The sequence below is a fragment of the Emys orbicularis genome, chromosome 1 (genome assembly GCF_028017835.1).
Source record: "Emys orbicularis isolate rEmyOrb1 chromosome 1, rEmyOrb1.hap1, whole genome shotgun sequence".
In the NCBI taxonomy this organism is placed as follows: Eukaryota; Metazoa; Chordata; order Testudines; family Emydidae; genus Emys; species Emys orbicularis.
In genome coordinates, this window is record NC_088683.1 from 213,027,146 (window position 1) to 213,047,646 (window position 20,501).

Sequence of the window (20,501 nt, forward strand, 5' to 3'; positions counted from 1 at the left end):
TGCTTAGCCTCACCATTATATTGTAACAATGTATCCCAAAGGTAAATTATGCATTGTGGGTTTTTTTTTTTTTTAAATCAATTTTAAAATTTTTGCCTTTCAGTTTCATTGGATGTCACCTTGTTGTTTTATTTAATAAACAGGACAAATAGAAGCACTTGATACACCTTCTCTATATTATTTATTGTTTTATATGCCCTTATGTCCTTTTTTATTCATCTCCTCTGTAAACAATCCTAATCTTCCACCCCAAATGGGAGCCTTTCTATGTCATTTTCATCACCTGTCTCTGATATCCTTTCTCTGCTCTATCTTTCTTCAGATATGGTAACCCAAAAGGAATGCACTATTCCAGATGAGACCATATAATTGCTTTATTTCATAACTTTATACTTTCAGTATTTCTGTCTCATTCTTTGTACATCCTAACATGGTTTCATTTTACCATTCCTGCACATTGAACAGAGGTTTATACTCAGGTTTTTTTCTCAGTGATTACAGTCAACTTTGAGCCCAGAGAGGTGCATGAGTAGTTCAAACAATTCTGTCCAATATGCAATACATGGAATTTCATACATGGAATTTCATGGGTGTACTGCCCAATCACGTAGCTTTGTTATCCCTCTGGCTCTCCTCAGTCTTCTAGTCTTAATTATCCTAAATAATTTTCTCATCTGCAAACATTGATACTTCACTGCTCATCCCCTTCTCCAGCTTCTTAATTATATTAATCACTTGTCCTAGTACTCAACCTTGAGCCATCCCACTACTGATCTTTTGTCCAGTTAAAAACTAGTCACATTTCTACATTTCATTTTTCTTATTTAATTTCTGATCCATGACAAAACTTTACCTCTTGCCCCCCTGACTACTGAGATTCTTTCATAGCCACTCAAAACCTTTCAAAGGTTCTAAAGGAGAATCAAAGTTAGTTGGATTTTTATCTCCTATTTGGAAAGACTCAAGTTTTCTTTTACAGAAACCACACTTCTTTGTCCTTATCAATCATATTCCCCTATGTCATGGTGTCTTTTATCTTTCTGATTGTTTCATCCAGTTTACCTCATCGTGAAGTAAGGCTTAGAGGTCTGTAATCAAAAGATTGCCCTGAGCACTTGCATCTGCTTGGCTATCTAATACCTTTGCAATGTCTCTCATTTTACATTTGCATTAACCTTTGCTAGGATGGGCAGGGCCTAGTGACTAAAGCACAGAATTTGGAGTCAGTACTGGATTCTAGTCCCAGTTCCACCATTTACTTGCAGTGTAACCTGGAGTAAATCATTTAGCTTTTCTGCACCTCCCCACCTGTAAAATGTGAATAATACTTAATTACCTCATAAGGGTATTGTGAAGCTTAATTTATTAATGTTTTGTAAAATGCCTTGAGATCCTCATTGAGAAAATGCCATAAATGCCAAATGTCAGTTTTTATAAATATTTCCATTAATAGCATAGTTTATCAGTTTCAGTTGGACTGTCCTAATTCTGGGGGGAAATTCCCATGCAGAACCAACTTTGTCAAAGAATCCCTCATATTTACCACATTACTGCTTTCTGCCTCAACTGCCTTCATCTTTTCTTGCTGTGATCTGTTCCTCTGAGGGGGCTTTATAAACACAGGTACAAAAAGGTTTGTCAAACATGCATCTGTTTTGTTAGGAACTTATCCACTTGTCAAATCCAGAGTGTAAGTCCTAGCATGAATGCCCTGGTGTGTTAACAGTTTAAACTTTCAATATATTTATAGAGAGACAAGGTGGGTGAGGTAATATCTTTTATTGGACCAACTTCTGTTGGTGAGAGCAGGGGCGCTGGAACAATTTTTATAGAAGGTGTGACGGATTGGATCACAGAAACCCCCTTGGGAGCTGCCACCCAGTGTGCCAAGACTACTTCTATTCCTGTTTTCCCTGCCAGCTCAGGACTCCAGCACCCTGTCTTGCTGAGCCAGACACTCCCGTCTGCTCCAACAAAGACCCAGGGTCTGAATTACTTGCTGCAAAGCTGCAAGTTTACCCGAAAACAGCTCACAGAAGTGTGCTTGTCTTTAGCACTCAGATGCCGAACTCCCAATGGGGTCTAAACCCAAATAAATCCGTTTTACCCTGTATAAAGCTTATGCAGGGCAAACTCATAAATTGTTCTATAACAGGGCTCTATAACACTGATAGAGAGATATGCACAGTTGTTTGCTCCCCCAGGTATTAATACATACTCTGAGTTAATACGTTAAAAGTGATTTTATTAAATACAGAAAGTAGGATTTAAGTGATTCCGAGTAGTAACAGACAGAACAAAGTAAGTCACCAAGCAAAATAAAATAAAATGCACAAATCTATGTCTAATCAAACTAAATACAGATAATCTCACCCTCAGAGATGTTTCAGTAAGTTTTTTCCTCAGACTGGACACCTTCCAGGCCTGGGCACAATTCTTTCCCCTGGTACAGCTCTTGTTCCAGCTTAGGTGGTAGCTAGGGGATTCTTCATGATGGCTCTCCTCTTTGTTCTCTTCCACCCCTTTATATATCTTTTGCATAAGGCGGAAACCCTTTGTCCCTCTGGGTTTCCCCCCACCCCCCACTGGAAAAGCACCAGGTTAAAGATTAGGGTTTCCATACGTCCGGTTTTTCCCGGACATGTCTGGCTTTTTGGTAATCAAACCCCCGTCTGGGGGGAATTTCCAAAAAGCCGAACATGTCTGGGAAAAATACTCCCAGCTTTGCCGGCATCCCTGGCTTACCTTAGAGCGGGCTCCGGCAACTGCTGCTGCTCCCTGACTCCTCAGCTCTGTAAGAGCCAAGCTGCCCGAGCGCTACCGGCTTTGGGCAGCCCCCATACCTCTGGACCCTGCGCCCCCAGCCGGGCACTTCCCCTCCCGGGCTCCGGTGGCTGCTGCTGCTCCCTGACTCCTCAGCTCTGTAAGAGCCGAGCTGCCCGAGCGCTACCGGCTTCACGGTTTGCCAGGCAGCCCCCAGACCTCCAGACCCTGCGTCCCCGGCCAGGCGCTTCCCCTCCCAGGCTCCGGCTGCGCTGGGGAAGCGCACGGCCGGGGGCACAACGGGTCTGGAGATCTGGGGGCTGCCCGGCAAACCGTGAAGCTGGTAGCGCTCGGGCAGCTGTTTCGCGTGGCTGGGAGGGAGGAGGGGGAATGCGGGGTGCTCAGGGGAGGGGGCGGAGTTGGGGCGGGGACTTTGGGGAAGGGGCGGAGTTGGGGCGGGGACTTTGGGGAAGGGGCGGAGTTGGGGTGGGGAAGGGGCAGGGCCAGGGCCCCGTGGAGTGTCCTCTTTTTTAAAACCTTAAGTATGGTAACCCTATTAAAGATGGATTCCAGTTCAGGTGACATGATCACATGTCACTGCAAGACTTCATTACTCACTTGCCAGCACACACATATACAGGAAGACTCACAGGTAAAACACAGCCATCTGCAGACAATGGTCCTGGTTAATGGGAGTCATCAAGATTCCAAACCACCATTAATGGCCCACACTTTACATAATTACAATAGGCCCTCAGAGTTATATTTTATATTTCTAGATTTAGATACAAGAGTGGTACATTTATACAAATACGATGATCACACTCAGTAGATTATAAGCTTTGTAATGATACTTTACAAGAGACCTTTTGCATGAAGCATATTCCAGTTACATTATATTCACTTATTATCATGTTTTTATAAAACCATATAGACTGCACAACGTCACAGAAGGGTTGCTGAGAGCCACTGACTCAAACTGTAAACCCTGTATATAATGGAAATCACTTCAAGCGAGGGCGTGCAACAGCACCCCCAGCACTCCTAGTTCCAGCACCTATGGGTGAGAGAGTCAAGCTTTCTCACCAACAGAACTTGGTCGAATAAAAGATCTTACATCATGCACGTTGTCTCTCCAATATCTGGGGACCAACATGGTTACAACAAAACTGCAGACAACTTATTTATAGACTATTCAGAAGAATCTGAATAACTTGTTGAAACATGTTGTGTCACTTGAACACTTTTTTTCTCTCTAGGCTTTGGCCCAGACTTTTTATATTGGTTTTGGGCTTCCACAGGCATAAACCAGTGCACACAGCCATGGAGGCAGAAAGTCTGCTAAAGGAGGTTTCAGTCATACAAGGAAACCTCAGCCTTCTTGATCTGGCATTAGGCATAAGCAGACTAAGCAATTGGTTAGGCCCAGCAGCAGCTCGAGGGGATCCCCTATTAATTATTAGTATCTGTTGGGGGGGAATATTTATGCTTAGGGCCCCCAATGGGTTAACAGCGGTTCCCTCATCTCGGGGAAGAACAGCCTGAAAGTGTGACCATATCTAAAGAAAGGGCGTGGGCAGAGCAGCCAGTGGATTTGTTGAATTGGTGCACTGACTCTGCAGCCTCCGCTGATTGAACTCCAGTGAAGTCCTGGATGGAAACTAAAACTGTTCTCTTTGGTAGATCTCCCAAGAAAAGAAGGAAGTGGGAAAACAGGCTGCCCTGTGTTAGGGGTGAATTTCACCTGTAGAACAGAAATTATCGGTACCTCCCTACACAAGCAGCATTGAATATGTCCCATGTCGTCTGCAACATTACAAATCTTCACATTGAGGCTTACCGCACAGGAAAACGCAAGTCAATATTTTACAAGAAATAACCTTAGAAATACAACATGAGATGTATGACCATTTGTAAAGATGCTAAAGGTGCCACATGCGAAGAAAATAGCTTCCACATAATTCTCCTTTTGCAGGGAGAAATTAGCAAAGCCTAGTGGAATTGTTTATGCTTACCCCTTTGAACCACAGTTATCTTGCACATTTTGTAGTTGTTAACCACGATCTGTTTACTATCAGTGAACACAAGACCCAAGTCTTATAATGCCTATGAAACATCTTTCATGGCAATAGGACTTTAATTAATTAATGGAGATATCCTATCTCCTAGAACTGGAAGGGACCTTGAAAGGTCATTGAATCCAGTCCCCTGCCTTCACTAGCAGGACCAAGTACTGATTTTGCCCCAGATCCCTAGGTGGCCCCCTCAAGGATTGAACTCACAACCCTGGGTTTAGCAGGCCAATGCTCAAACCACTGAGCTATCCCACCCCACAAGCTATGGACTCCAATCTGTAAGATGCAGATGATCTTAGCCTACTGGAGCTCCCAAGAAGGTGGTAAGCAGGGGCACCATTTCAGAAAAATTCGGAGTGGGGCAAAGTTGTGTCACACATAGAACATTCTCTGTCCCGAATAGCATCATGAGTAATAAAAATCTAGGCAATTATTGTTTTCCTAATGACTGCGTACAAAGTTGGGGGGGGGGGACATAAAAGACATAATGGAGCACATAGGTCTGTGAAAAGTGGTGGGGAGGGGGCAACAGCCCATGGCAAATTATGCCCCTGATTTCAGTGACTTGGCATTAAGGCCATCCCTTCTGCTCAGTGAAGGGAATTGCTTTTCTGCATCAGTACTGCCAGCAGTGGAAGCTCTAGGGTAGACAGAACACAGGTGTTCTTATTGCAATGATACTTAGGAGACCTGGAGTCAGTTCCAGCCACTGCCACAGACTTTCTTTGTGACCTCCCAGCAAGTCACTTAAGGCTATGATTTTCAAAGGTGACATAATTTGGAGGGTGGGGGTGGGCACTCAGCTTTCGAATGAGCAACTTGAGATGTCTTAAAGGGGCCAGATTTTTCCTAGGATGAATACTCATCACTTTCTGACAATCAGGCTCCCTCCAGCTTCCCATTAGCACAAGTTGGGCATCCAAAAAGTAGGCCCACAAAATCACAAACCATTTCTGAAGATCTTGGCCATGTTCTCTCTCTGCCTCTGTTACCCATGTTATAGGGCTGTATAACAATACTTCCTTTGTCCATCTTATCTTTTTAGATTGTAAGCTCTCGAGGACAGACTTGTACTGTGTGTATATACAGAACCTACCACCATGGGGCACCTAGGTGCTACTGTAATAAACAAATAAACATAGACAAGGCCTGAAATCCTTACTCAAGCAAAACTTTGATCTGAAGCAAATGGAAGCTTTACCAGAGTAAAGTTTTCAGGACTGGGGCATGCCATCATACAGTTCTACCACACTGAACTTAATTTCTCAATCAGCAGTCTGTAGTGACTGCTGTTGCAGAGTTCAAAAGTGTAGTACTGTAGCGTGAATTACAGTTTTTTTATAACTTTTAGTAGCTTTTCTTAAAACACTAGCAGCTAACATCAAAATTAATAGAGCAATTCACTCCCTTTTGAATCAATCTGAATTACTCTGACAAGAGCAGTATGCAAAATAAAGAGAAGTAAATAACTGTAGAAATGCAAGCTTGTGGCTGCTTAATACAGACATCAGCCTATGCCAGTTAATACCCATCAGTCCTCTTCCAACTTGGAATGGTCCAACACTATATTTCTTGACTCCTGTGTATTAGCAGAGCCATTTATATTTCCTGCCTGCCAGAAGAGACACAGTAAATGATTTAAGGGTGAAAATCTCTGTTTCCACAGACTGAGACTCAAGTCAGAAAAGATAAGAATGGTATGCTTTTTTGTTCAATCTCTCTTTATGGGCCACTGCCAGCACTTATCCTTTTTTTCACAAGTCCAATATACTGTGCCAAAGATAGAAGAATTAAAAGGTTTGGTCCTGCATGCAGAACCAATGGCAAAGGGCCTTGGCAGTATAAAATGCATCCCTTTTGGGTCCCATTTCAAGAGTTCACTTAGCAACTCTTCCATAAACATACGGCATAGAGGGGAGCAAAAGCAGACGAAAGTGGGTCAGGGATCCGAGAAGATGGTGAGTGGCATCTCCTTTGCATGTTCCTATGCTGCCTGTGGGACCTTGCAGCAGCCTCTCTCATCCCATTTTAAGGTTTGGGACTCTGTAGCATGGAGAAGGAGGGGAAGCAACAACTATCCTTGGCATGCTCACCACAGAACATAGTGGCTATTAGTGCAAGATTTAATGTTGCTTCTACCTGTGCCTCCCTTCGGAGAGGGGCCATAGTATTATGTGGCCAGAAGACGAGCCCAGTAGGTGCAGGTCATGCTGGCATGGAGTAGTAGAAATTAGGCAGCGTCATAAAAATGCAGATTCAGTTGGATACACCAGATGAAGGCCTCAGTCCTGCAGACACTTAAGCACATGCTTCATTTTACATATGAGCATAGTCACAGTGAGTTCCACTGGGCTACTTATGGGCTTGATCCTTCAAGGTGTTGAGTATGTTGGCCCCAAGCCAACAAAGCACATACTTTAAGTACATGAATAGTCCCAATGACTTCAAGTTAAGCACTTTGGTGGACTGGGGCCGGCATGCTTAGCATGTTTCAGGATTGAACCTTATGTATTTAAATGTCTGCAGGATTGGGACCCAACTTGTTACTTGGCACTTTTACAGCCACTTCCCAGAAATGTTCCTTACACCTCAAAGAATAGTAGAAGTGCTTAAAATTGACCTTGCATCAAATAAAGACCAAAGGGGAATATTTAATTTTTAGTCAAGAACTAATTTAAATCCCTCTTTTTCATATGATTGCTCATGGGACTATTTCTTAAATTAATCTTATGCTATACTTAGGGCTACTGTGTCAATTGTGAAAAGAAAAATCAACGCGCAAAGAGAAAAAGGTGAGGGAAAAATCAGACTGAGTTGTAGCATTATCTCTAGTAAGCAGAGCAAAAGAAGCTACCAGCTTTCTATAATTTGTCACTTGAGGTTAAACCTGAAGAAAAAAGGCAGAAGGAGGTCTTTTGATACAGTCCTTATCACAGAGAAAATTCTGGACTTGCTACAAAATTTTAGCAAATTAGACCCGAGGCATTAAATATAAAAAGTCTCAGTTTCACTCTATTAGAACAAGACTATAAGTTCTCTAGTGAAATTAGTTACATTTTCACATTTAGGTCTGGAACCCCCGAGTGTTAAACTTATGAGACAAATATTTTTATTCTTTTTAAGTCAAAATGTAAATGGCAGTACTAATTATTTACCCATTACACCTGCAACAAATTATTTGTTTAAAAATTCGTTTTGGAAAATGAGCTTCAGCTTTGAATATTAATGGTAGCTATGTGATTGTAATTATTCATAGATTTCAGACTTGTAGGTAAAAGGTTTGAGGCCACTTTCTTTTCCCTAATATGTCCTTAAGACAGCAGTCTCAAACTGTGAAGCTGGCCATTCTGGATACGCCCTTCCTACTTGCAGGAGAGGTGCAAACAAGAGGTGCAAGCAAGTCTAGGAAAAACAGAAACTTTTTCTTAAGTAAAAACATCTAATATGACTCAACAGGAAGACCATTCTCTTAAATACTGTATATTTAATTACATGCAAATGAATCTATGCCTTTCATTACATGATCACATATTGGGTTTTTTCCTCTGCCTTATTCTTCACAGGATGGGTGGAACTCAGGGAACAAGGCAGCTATTCCAATATTTCTCTTTATCTTCATCATTCAGTGTGTGCTCCCATGCCTTATTCACTGCACATCATCCACGCACTGTACCAAATAATAAATTATTCACTTTCTCATTGTCTCTTCTAGAGCGCTCATCACCATAGCATGAGTGCCTCAAATGTTGGGTAGTGTTTCCACATCTCCCCTATGACATCAGAGTGTTATTCTCCCTATTTTACTAATGGGGAAACTGAGAAACTTGGCTGAGGCTACTAAATGAATTACTGGCAGACCCAGGATTAGAATTTAGCCTGACTCCTGACTCCCAAATCTGTGCTCATTCCACTAAACCAAACTACATTAGTGCCAGAGGGGCTGAGCATCCATTGATCCCATTGACTTTAATTGTAGCACTTGGGCAAATTAGGCACTCAGAATGAGGAACACAGAATTACTAGCCACCTGTCAAAATCTGGATTTAAATGACTTGTTAAGCATCACATAGAAGTCTGTGGCAGAATAGAATTGTGTTCTTCTTTGAGTTCTTGTCCATATATATAATATGCCACTGTTCGTGCCCATGTGCCCCAGACACTTGAGTTTGGATTCTTTTGGCCAATAGTGTCTGTTCAGGATCTGTGCCTGTGCCCTGACTGTCCTCATGCCTCCAACCCATGGTGGAGCGGGTGGAATGATCCCAACTGACTCTGTCCCGTAGCTACTTGCGGTGTCCAAGCCTTTTCACTCACTGTGTGGCTTACCCATTGTTTTGTAAATAGATAGGTACTTACTTAGTCATTAGTGTTAGTTCAGAGATTTTTTGTTGGACTGGGGCCAGCATGCTTGCCATGTTTCAGGATTGAACCCTATGTATCCCTGCTGGATTAGGACCCAACTTGTTACCTGTTGCTTTTACAGCCATTTCCCAGAAATATTCCTTATCACTCACAGAATAGTAGAAGTGCTTAAAACTGACCTTGCATTACAAAAAGTAGCATGGAATCATCAGGTCATTCTGATTTTTTTTAATATTGTTGGGGTTTTTTTTGTTTTTTTTTGGTAGCAGGCCTTTTCCTCTGTAACAAGAATAAAACCTGTTTTGTTTTCGTCTGAGAATCTGCCCTTGTGTCAGGACCAGTCATGATTGAATGCAAACCTCCAGGCTTTAAGAAATGCCTTTCATGTGAGGTGGTAATGCCTCTTAATGATGAACACACCAGATGCTTATTGTGTTGGGCCATTTGTAACTCTTTTTCAAAGAGCTGAAGATGTTCTTTTTGGAGAAGTCAATGCATTCCTCTTCAGCTACTGGAGTAGCCAGTGCAGAAATTCCTGAGTACTCATAATCAAAACGTGCTCCTGCTGGCTCCTCTGCTCACAGAACTGAGATAGCCACTCTTAAGATTTGTCCTCACCTGGTAAAATCTCAGGAGACAGGAAAGAGCACAAAGCCCACAAAAGGAAGGACCCCTTCACCAGGTCCTTCCTCAAGGAGCCACAAATCCTGTCATATCTCAGCAGAAAATGACCCAAGATAGATCCTTCTGGCAACCATTCAGGCAGCAGTCACTGTGCATCTAGACCAGTTACCTCAGTATCACAGAAATCCCCTGGTACCAGTAGCCGTAGTACCAGAGATAAGTGGTGGAGACTACCCCATTAATAACACCTTCTAATCACTTGACTTATTTGATACCAAAATCCTACATGGCTTCAAAGGACCTATCCTATAGTTTCTTCAGTAGTGGGCTCCCTGCTGTTGGCAGTAGTGAAGTTACCTCTGGTATGGACTGTTGTTCCTACACTAGTACCAAGCACATCAGTGATACCAATCAGAGCACAGTCTATTGGTTCTCCCAGTACTCCAGATGGAACTGCTCCTCCTCGCCAAGATGAGTACTCCTTCTCTTTCTTCAGTTCTGATGATTCATTCCTTGGGGTCTAGACATTCAGGGCATTACACACCAGTGAGAGTGTAGAGTAGAGCTAGGTGGGAAATGGTTTTTCCATCCCATGAAAATTTTCACCATATTGAAAAACTTTACCATCCTGAACTGGTACAACTAGTCTATCTCAAGTTTTCATAAATCAAAAATCTGAGGGGATGGTGGATTTTGGTTTGGGTCAATTGAAACATTTCATTTTTGGTTATGACCACTTATTTCAACCATTTATTCCCAACTACAATTATCGTAAATTCTTAAACAAAAAGTCTTTTTGAACAGGAGAACCCAAATTTTTTGTTTAAAAAATGTTGAAATGAAAAGTGTTGACAACTTCAAAAAACCCAACACTTTCCTGTGAAAAGTTTTAGTTTAAATGAAAATCAATGATAAATTGATCCATTTATGAAAGGGATTATATGATTGGGTTGCCTAGAATACCAGGGGACTGGATTCGATGACCCAGGTGGTCATATCCAGTCCTATGCAGGTCAGACTAGAAAGCCAACATCTGCTTCCCAATCCAGGGCTAGATCCACTTCTCTATCAGTTCACAAAAGGGCCAGAGAATCTGCCCCACTGCCAACTGAACAGACTAGTCATGGCTCTGATGAGGAGTCCTAGGCAGAAAATTATCCTGACCCAGTACCTATCTCTTTATTTCCTGGTGAGGCTGTGGAACCCATTTCATCTATCTCAATTCAGCTGAGTACAAGACATTCTGGACTTGCTGCATAGGAAGACTGATCCACTGGCAATTCCAGTGGAAGTGGACCAGGAAAAATTGCAAAAGCTTCTGGACATCTTTCACACCTCTGTGAAGATATCCATTACCTGACATGGTAATGTTTGACAATGGGCCACAGTTTAGTGGGCATGAATTTAAGCATATTTCAGGGAAGTATGGGTTTAGACAGGTAATGACCCAGTGCCTGTTATTTCCAATTCAATGCATTGGTGTAAAACTGTCAAAATAATAAAGCCTACTGAAAAGGGCTGTGGAGTTGGATATCTTGCAGTGCCCATCAATTAGGGGGTTTTAGACCACCTAAGTTGCTCTGGCAGATGTCTGCTTCTCTGACACAAACATCAAAAATTGCAGATAATTGCTACAAAGTGCTTTTCCAGGACTTTTGGCAATTTTTTCACATGACTGAGTCACTGGTTGTCACAGTGGCTAACAAGAGGTGTACACATAGTCAACAGAAAGCTACACCTCAAGACACTTCTAAATATTGGAGCAGTGGAAGTAGTAACTCAAGAACATGGGGAAGGGTTTCTACTCTCTTTACTTTCTAATCCTCCCTCCTCCAAAAAGGGGGCTTGTGCTCTGTTCTGGATAACTGAACATCTTCAGTCACCTGTGCAGGCTCAGGATAGTAACTCTAGCCTCCATAATTCCAACCCTACATCACCACACCTGTTTGCTTCACTCAGCATCTGATTTCCAACTCATCAGCATTGTGCAACACAAGACTTTGCATAACATAACTGATTCCAAATAATGCTGGCAAAGCCTCTTAAAGGTACAGTTCTCCACACCTTTCTTCCCCAGCCTAATATAACAATTAACAATCAATATTAACATTATATGTATTTGAAATTCTGTATTACCAACCTGCTAACTAAACAATTGGTCTCTGAGGTGTCCTGCACTGTTGCATGAACCTGCCGATCTCTCCTGAGACATCAGTATCACTGTTGGCAGGAGGTGGTAAGACAGTTAGTTGTGCTTGTGTCATATGATGGGACTCAGCCCTCTCAACCTGCTATGGTTATTGTCTCTCTGAGACCTTCTCAGGCAAGATGGCCAACTCAGTGCCCGTTATCTCCATCTCTTCTGCAATCTATAGATGTCACCTATTCATCTGCAGTATGTATCTGTCTGAGGTGACAACTTCAACCTCTTGTGACACCGCTGCTATTTGCAATCATTATTTCCCATCATAGATATGCACAGTGTAATTTTCATTAAGCAGCTCCCAGAACCCCAAATCATATTGAGTTTCTTTTGCCTCATCTGTCTCTTTATACATCTGCAAATCCCCTGTGACTCTGATATCAGTTTCTAACACTGCAGGCATTCTTGTTTTAAGTTTTCTGTTGAACAAAATGTCAGCAGGTGACAACCCATGTTTCCCTGGTGCCATTCTGTAATTTAACAGTGCTAAATAAAGATCAGAGTCCAACTCCACAGCCCTTTTCAGTAGGCTTTATTATTTTGACAGTTTTACACCAATGCATTGAATTGGAAATAACAGGCACTGGGTCATTACCTGTCTAAACCCATACTTCCCTGAAATATGCTTAAATTCATGCCCACTAAACTGTGGCCCATTGTCAAACATTACCATGTCAGGTATACGGAGTCTAGTAAAAATAGATTTTATATGTACAATCGCCTATCTGTAGTTTCGTCTAGTAAGGTTACCTCAGGGAAGTGAGAAAAAAAGCCTCATAATTTTTTTCCAGCCAACATAAACAAATGTATGCCCACTTTGTTCCTGGGTGTCAATATTTTCTATGCCATCGACATGGGCTCTTTTGCTTGACTTGGCCTATATTTTTGGCATATGTGACAAGTCTTAACAGCATTGTCAATATGTCACTGTTTATTTGAGGCCCATATATTATGTCTCAGGCCCTTCTTGTAGATTTTTTGTTTCTCAAATGACCTCCATGTATCCTTTTTAACATATTTTTCTTTGACATCTTAGGAATCATCATCCTGATGCCTTTAAACAAAATCTCATCTGGGACTGAGAGCTCCTCCTTTAACTGATGATAGAAGCTGGGAATATGCTGTTCCAGCCAGCCTGTGTGCTAATAGCCCTAATTACTTTCTGATGTACACCTCTGTCACATTCTGACCTCTGCCTCCCCTTTGCATTTAAGTCAGGACACACTTCTGATGCCATGAGTGTACAGGGACCCATAAATTTTGTCTGCTCATGGAGTTTGCACCCTGACACTATATTGTGCAGTTTATGGCTCCCTATCAGTGACCTAATAGACCATTAAGGTTATTTCTTATCAACAATTCATATACAGATGAAATGTATGAGTTGGAGAGCAAAGTATCAGTGGCACTGTTGTGCTCAGACTGAGTCTGCATACCATACATATGCTGGAGAGAAGAAAATTCTGGGGATGTTGGCTCTTCACCATAGCATCTGCAATCAGCAGAAATGCTCGGGGAAGTGGATCACCTAGTAATCCAAGCACCTTTTGCCCAAAAACAGTTGGCTATTTCATGCTGTGAGGCATTTTCTACTTAAGGTCAGTTGGATTCAGAACAGATTGGTCCCCTTCCTTGTAGGTAAATCATTACAGAAGGGGACAAACGTAAACTCTTCTCTGTTTGTATTTCAACCAGTTTTATTAAACAAACTTTATTGGGTTCTGCTGTCAAGATTCAACCAGCAACTTTTAAGTTAGACCAGGCCTTTCTTCGCTGGTAAAAGCTAGTAGGGAAGTGTTGGTTGCTTTGGTAAGGATTATCAATGTCTGTCTCTAAAAAATATTATGCTCTAATAAATTTGTTAGTCTCTAAGGTGCCACAAGTACTCCTGTTCTTTTTGTCTCTAAAAAGTCAAGAAAATAGCTTCCCTTAGGCAGGGATGAAGTCCATTATGAAGGAAAACATCTTTTTAATGGTTTCAGAGTGTTAGCTGTGTTAGTCTGTATCAGCAAAAACAACGCGGAGTACTTGTGGCACCTTAGAGACTAACACATTTATTTGGGCATAAGCTTTCGTGGGCTAAAACCCACTTCATCAGATGCATGGAGTGGAAAATACAGTAGGAAGATATATATACAGAGTACAGAGTACATGCAACCCCCATCTTTTCATGTACTCTGTATATATATCTTCCTACTGTATTTTCCACTCCATGCATCTGATAAAGTGGGTTTTAGCCCATGAAAGCTTATGACCAAATAAATGTGTTAGTCTCTACGGTGCCACAAGTACTCCTCGTCTTTTTAATGCTGTCTGTCTAATTATCATTCTCACTGTCTCTCTGTGTAACAATTATTGACAAAGTTGTGGGAATTGTCTTTTTTTTTTTTTTTTTTTTTTTTTTACCCCTTTCAATCAGACTTTAGGTTTAGGTATAGCACATATCACATGGTAGTAGGTGACCTAGTGACAGAGGACAAATGTCCATACTGATTCTCTGTTAGCTCTGTCTTCAGCTTTTGATACCATAGATGCATAGGCCCTGCTTAGAATAGATTCTTTCTTTTGAGATAATCCCAAAGGGAGTGGCTTGTTTTGCCACCTCCTGTGTTGAACATGCATGTTTAGGCTACTAGTGGAGAGGGATACCTTGGATCTACATTTCACCAGTATGAAGATTATGCACAGTGCGTGCTTTCTCTCATATTCACATAATTTTCTTTGGTTAAACCCAGGTGATGTGGTCTCTTCTAGTGTATGGTAGAGACTGGCACTCAGATGAATATGAAATTATTGAAGCTCAATCCATACAAGACTGAGGTGATGCAGGTAGCTTGGGGAAGCATTTGTAGAATATGTTAAGGAACATATCCATCTTTTGTAAAGATTTTCTGTCTGAGGTACTTCTAGATCATCGATTGTTTTGAGTCACTTCTCATTATTACTTCATCTGCTTATCTAGAATGATGACTGACAAATTCTGTCTAGTGTGTACGTAACCAGTAATTCATCATTTGCAACCTCTTGACCATATTACTGCAATGAGCTCTGCTTGAGGCCATTTGTGCAGACCACACAGCTGCTTCAACTAGGGCAGAATTTGGAGGCTCACCTGCTTAGCAGTGTGAACTTTAGGGAACATAACACCTGTTCATTAAAGGCTTTACTGGCTTTGTCTTTGCTTCCAGATATAAGTCAAGATGCTGATTTTCATCTATAGTTTGGGCCCTAAATACATGGAGGCGTCTCACCTTGTGTATTACCACAATGCTGGCGATACAATGTTGCTTTCACTGTTTCTTTTAACTGTCTCGGGACAGCAAACAGGGTGTTCTTGGTGAAGGGTCCTCAGTTCTGCAACCTACAGCAGCTGCCAAATCTGATTTTCAGAATACCATGTGGGATGACTGTATGAAGTTAATCTTACTTAATGTTAATAAGTTTTATAACTGCACGTGTCTAAGAGCTTTTTTAATAAACTTTTTTTATAATAACAATAATATTTTCCCTAGGGAAAAAACCTCAGAACTCCCTGATAAATGCTTTAGCTTCCTTCTGAAAACTACCTTTTCAAACTCTGGCTAAAAAATACCTGTTAAGCAATTTAGAATATGCTTCTGCATAGGGTTTTGTATAATTCCAAAAGGTTTATGGAACAGAATGTACCAGCCATTAGCTTTTTTAAATTTGAAGCTCACTAGATACCCAACACCTTACTACTTTATAATGCCTCCTAAGTGAAATGGTACAGCAAGAAATAGCTTTTAGGCTCCCCCATCAAGAATGATCATCTTCAGTGCACGGTTTATAAAGAAAAATCAAGGCTCTGACTGAGGACTAGTAAGGTGGTTGTCTTTTCTCCTTTTATAACTGGAGGAGCTCAACTGTGCCCAGTTTTAGGGGAAGGAGGCTCTATTACATTCCTTCTGAAACTGCTCGCATGACTGTTACAGGAAACGATTTTGACCATCCTGTGGAGTGGGCAATAAATGGCGCTTTAAATGGCCATTTCCCTGGACTAACAGCAAAGCACCTGATAATGCGGGGTGGGGCTGTCACCTTAATAGAGACCCCACGTCTCTCTGAACCGCCTTTGCCTTGCCGTCTGGCAGCGGTGCCGGCTAGAGAGAGATTAGGGAGGGTTTCCTCTTTCCCCCTCAGCTTGTCCCCTCGGGCCGCTGCTGCACAGTTCGTCTGGCCGGCTTCCCTGCCCTGCCAGCTTACTGGTGGCGCCTGTCAAACCCCAGCGCCGGACCGAGGGAGCAGCCGCTCTCAGCACCGATGCGCTGCGCTGCGCTGCCCGTGACGCTGACCGCACGCGGCCGCTGGCCTCCGACAATCGCCTTCGCCCTGGGGCGAGGCAGGGAGCGGGCGCAGCCTCACGACTCCCCTCCCCCTGCTTCTCAGTGGGCCACACACAGCGCGTGCCTCAGAACCCGGGCAGGGAACGGCCCCGCCCCGCCCCTCCGGAGCTTCACGTGGTAGCCTGCTCCCTCCGCCCGGCCCTTCACTTCCCATGACGTTATGTGGGACCGCTGCGCGCCTGCGCACAGGGGCCAATCCCTGTCTCCCGGAGGAGTAGTGGGCGTGGCTCTGCGCGCGGTTGTGGCGAGGGTGGGGGGCGCGAGGAGCCCGCGTGCGTGCTTGGTGGGGGGCGCGCGCCTGCTCGCTTGCGTGACGGGCTGGGAAAGTGTCGGTGGTGGTGCACGCGCCCGCCCGCCGGTAAAGCGCTTATCGCCGCCGTTACCCCCGGAGTGCGGGTCGGGGTCGCGCCTGCCTCCCCCCGCGCGCGTGCACCGCGAGGAACTAGGCGGCGCTGCCTCCTGCCGCTACACCGGCCCCTGCATGGTGCCCGCTCCGCCCCGCTAGCCGGAGCCGCGGCCGGCTGCCGGAGGGAGGGAGCGAGGCGGGCGGGCGGGGTCGCGGAGCCCAAAGCCAGCGTGAGCCGCGCGGGGCGGCCGGGGCCCGCAGGAGCAGCGGGGATTCCCGGCGTGGCCGCGGGAGCCCCCGGGCGGCGGCGGCTGAGGAGGCTGGGATTGAAGGTGGTGCCCGGCGGGGAGCGCGGAGGGGATCGTGCCCGCGGGCCCCTCTCCCCCGGGCCGCCTCTCCGGCGGGTCCCCCCCTGCCTGGACCATGGCCGACGACGACGTGCTGTTCGAGGACGTATACGAGCTGTGCGAGGTGATCGGCAAGTAAGTTCCGCGGGGGGGCGGCGGCGGCGGCAGCGAGCGGCCCGGCCCCTGCGCGCGGGGAGAGGGATGCTCCGCTCGGCGCCCACCTGAGCCGCCGTGCCCGTGTGTCACCCGCGCCCTCCGCTGCGTGCGGCGGCCGCGGTGACTCACGGCGGCGCCCGCCTCCCGGAGCATGGGCGCGGAGGGGAAAAGCTACCCGGTATCTCCTGCGGCCACCGTGGTCCGCCAGCTCCCCTGCACCCAGCCCGGCTGCAACAGCCGCCGCCGCCGCTTTCCCCAGCCCGGGTCCGTGGCTGCCGGCTGGCCAGGGGCAGGGAAAGGCTCCTCTGTAGAGCCACCTCTCCGTGGGGGTATCTGCGCGTTGGGTCGCCAGGTGCCTTCCCGTGTTTTGCTGCATAGTAACCAGCTTGTTAGTGGCAATGCCGGTGATACTCCGTCTCAGGTAATGCTCAGTTCCCGTGTGAATCCCTGGCGTTGCCCACCATCCGCTCGGAATAACCACGCAGGAGGAGAACTTGGCCTTTTTGAGGCTTATTATGCAACTGCTGTTACACCGATGTTCAAGGCTTGCATCACACCCAAGTTGGGATAGCTGTTAACGTGGCACCGCTGTTTTGGCTCACCAGTGTGGTAGGGTGTATGAAACTGACAGTCTGCCTCCCCCACCTTTTTTATCTGTGTTGTGTAATTATGCTAGGAAAAATGCAGAGAATCAGTCTGATCAGTACGTTGATGGAAAATTGAAGCTGAAGTTCCCCCTCTTCTGTGACTGTCCAGTATTGAAACCCATTTTATCAGCCTTCTCTCACATTTCATATCTTCAGGGCTTAGATGTTTTGGCTGCAAAATGGATATGAAAGGGAGATGCACCATATTTGAAGAGACTTATAACTTCCTCATTTTATGCATATTTCTCATTCAAAAATTGATGTTGTAGGTGTTTCAGCAGTGAAACTGTTTTTCAGTTTGTTGCTGACAGTGGCTTATGGAAGCCTGGTATAAGGATGACTAGTTACAATATTCTCTTGATTTTAAGCAGAGTGGAATTTTATTTTGCACAACATGACTGTTAGCTTAAATATCAGTAATTGTTTGACTTGAAAACCAGGGCTAAAATAGTCATCTTTCTTCAATGACTGTGTTTTCTCAGAATTACACCAACATGTCATTCTTAAGATCAGATTGCTTTGTTCTTAATTAAATACAAATATTGGGGCACTTTTCATTTTATTGTTTATCATAGGGCACAACTGTCTTAACACCTATTGCTTTTATAAAACACCTTGTCAGCTATAAAGCTTTAAAGAGGCTTGTTGGTTAGCACAAGAAATGGTTTAACTGATGTTACTTAATGCTTAATGCTTGTCAAATGGAGAAAAGCTTCTGTGGTTAAGAAATTGGACAAAACTGGCACTACCAGTTGGAAGAACAATTTCTGATGTTCGTGTGATTTCTTCAGGTGATAGTATTGTGTGTGAATTATAGTGCCTAGTGTATTTTACTCAGATGTGGTTATGGTTAGTAAAAAGGGCATAATGTATGTGCCTATGTTTATGAACAGCTTTCAAAGGGGGTTGCACAAAGGGGGTCGTAAATATTTTGAAGTATAAAATGACTCTTATTTTGTGTGCAAATGCTTCTGAAAAGATAGCACAATAAGCTGTAAATTATTTATAGAACTTTAAAGTGAATCCTTCAATTTTCTGAATCATGTGGTCTGTTAAACTGTTCTTTGTGATGTAAATAGGTTAACCCTGTCAGAGTAGTGTTAAGGTGACACAGCACTGTAGCAAGAAATAGGTTGGGTGTTGGGTCTTCCTGCTGCCAGCGCTGCTAACTAGGCCTTGGCTACACTGGCAATTCACAGCGCTGCACTTGCTGCGCTCAGGGGTGTGAAAAAACACCCCCCCTGAGCGCAGTGAGTGCAGCGCTGTAAAGCGCCAGTGTAATCAGCGCCTGCAGCGCTGCACGCTCCCTCGCAGCACTGCAAGCTATTCCCCTCGGAGAGGTGGAGTACTTGCAGCGCTGCGAGAGCTGTCTCGCAGCGCTGGCGGCGCGACTACACTCGAGTGTAGCCAAGGCCCTAGTTATGCTTGCTTAGGCTGTATCTAAACTGCCACTTTCAGTGCTAAAACTTTAGTCGTTCAGGGGTGTGAAAAAACAACCCCTGAATGACAAAAGTTTTAGCGCTGAAAAGCGCCAGTATAGACAGCGCTTTATCGCTGGATAAAGCTACCACCCCTTGTTTGGGGGAGTTATTTTTGATCTCCGGGAGAGCTCTCCGCTGGCAATAAAGCGTGGCTACACTGCCCACGTCACAGCGTTCCCGCACTGTAACATGAGCAGTGTAGACATACCCTACACAGTGTAGACGTGTTGGGGGGGATAGCTCAGTGGTTTGAGCATTGGCCTGCTAAACCCAGGGTTGTGAATTCAATCCTTGAGGGGGCCACTTAGGGATCTGGGGCAAAATCAGTACACCTCTACCCCAATATAATGCTGTCTTCTGGAGCCAAAATATTTTACTGCGTTATAGGTGAAACCGCGTTCTATCGAACTTGCTTTGATCTGCCGGAGTGCACAGCCCCTGGAGCACTGCTTTACCGCGTTATATCCGAATTCGTGTTATATCGGGTCGCGTTATATCGGGGTAGAGGTGTACTTGGTCCTACTAGTGAAGGCAGGGGGCTGGACTCAATGACCTTTCGGGGTCCCTTCCAGTTCTGAGATAGGTATACCCTTAGCTGCCTTCTTTTGTAGAGGTCAGAAAGATGTCATTCCTCTTAAAGACCATTTTAATGAATAGCTCCATTATTTGTATAATTGTTATTATTGTCACTTGAATAGTATCCCAAAGATATCTGTTGGGGGCTATAGTTGGAGTTCTTACTTTGTACCACCTCAGATCTATGAAGCTTATTCATCTTTGAGCCATCCGAGGAAGGCTAGTGTAAAACTGATTTGTATTGCTGCATATGTATCTTGCTAAACATCTCTCAGTAAAACATCAACTAAGTGTCTGCATGTTCCTGTGACTTATTACTGATTGATACAGTAATTTAGCTCTTGCAAAACAGCACACCTGGCCTTGATTTGCATTTTAGACACATGAAATATTTAAATTGTGTATAATTTCTTTTTCCAAATAGATGGATACTACTGCCATCTTAAATAGTCTCCCTGAAAACATGTCTTTCTATGGAAAGGAGAATGTTAGTGTTTTACACATCTTCAGGGGTTGAACAAATCTTAAAAGTATATCCTTATATTTCTGTTCTGTTG

At 44.1% G+C, this 20,501-nt stretch overlaps 1 protein-coding gene across 5 annotated transcripts in view; it reads left to right on the forward strand.

The window, feature by feature from the left end:
• The first annotated feature begins 17,160 nt into the window (after window positions 1–17,160).
• Window positions 17,161–20,501, forward strand: part of CASK (calcium/calmodulin dependent serine protein kinase) — a 399,622-nt gene continuing 396,281 nt past the window's right edge. For all 5 annotated transcript variants that reach the window (XM_065423823.1, XM_065423824.1, XM_065423826.1 and 2 more), the window contains exon 1: window positions 17,161–17,219. In XM_065423823.1, coding sequence (XP_065279895.1) covers window positions 17,161–17,219 — 59 coding nt within the window. The remainder of the gene's footprint in view (window positions 17,220–20,501) is intronic.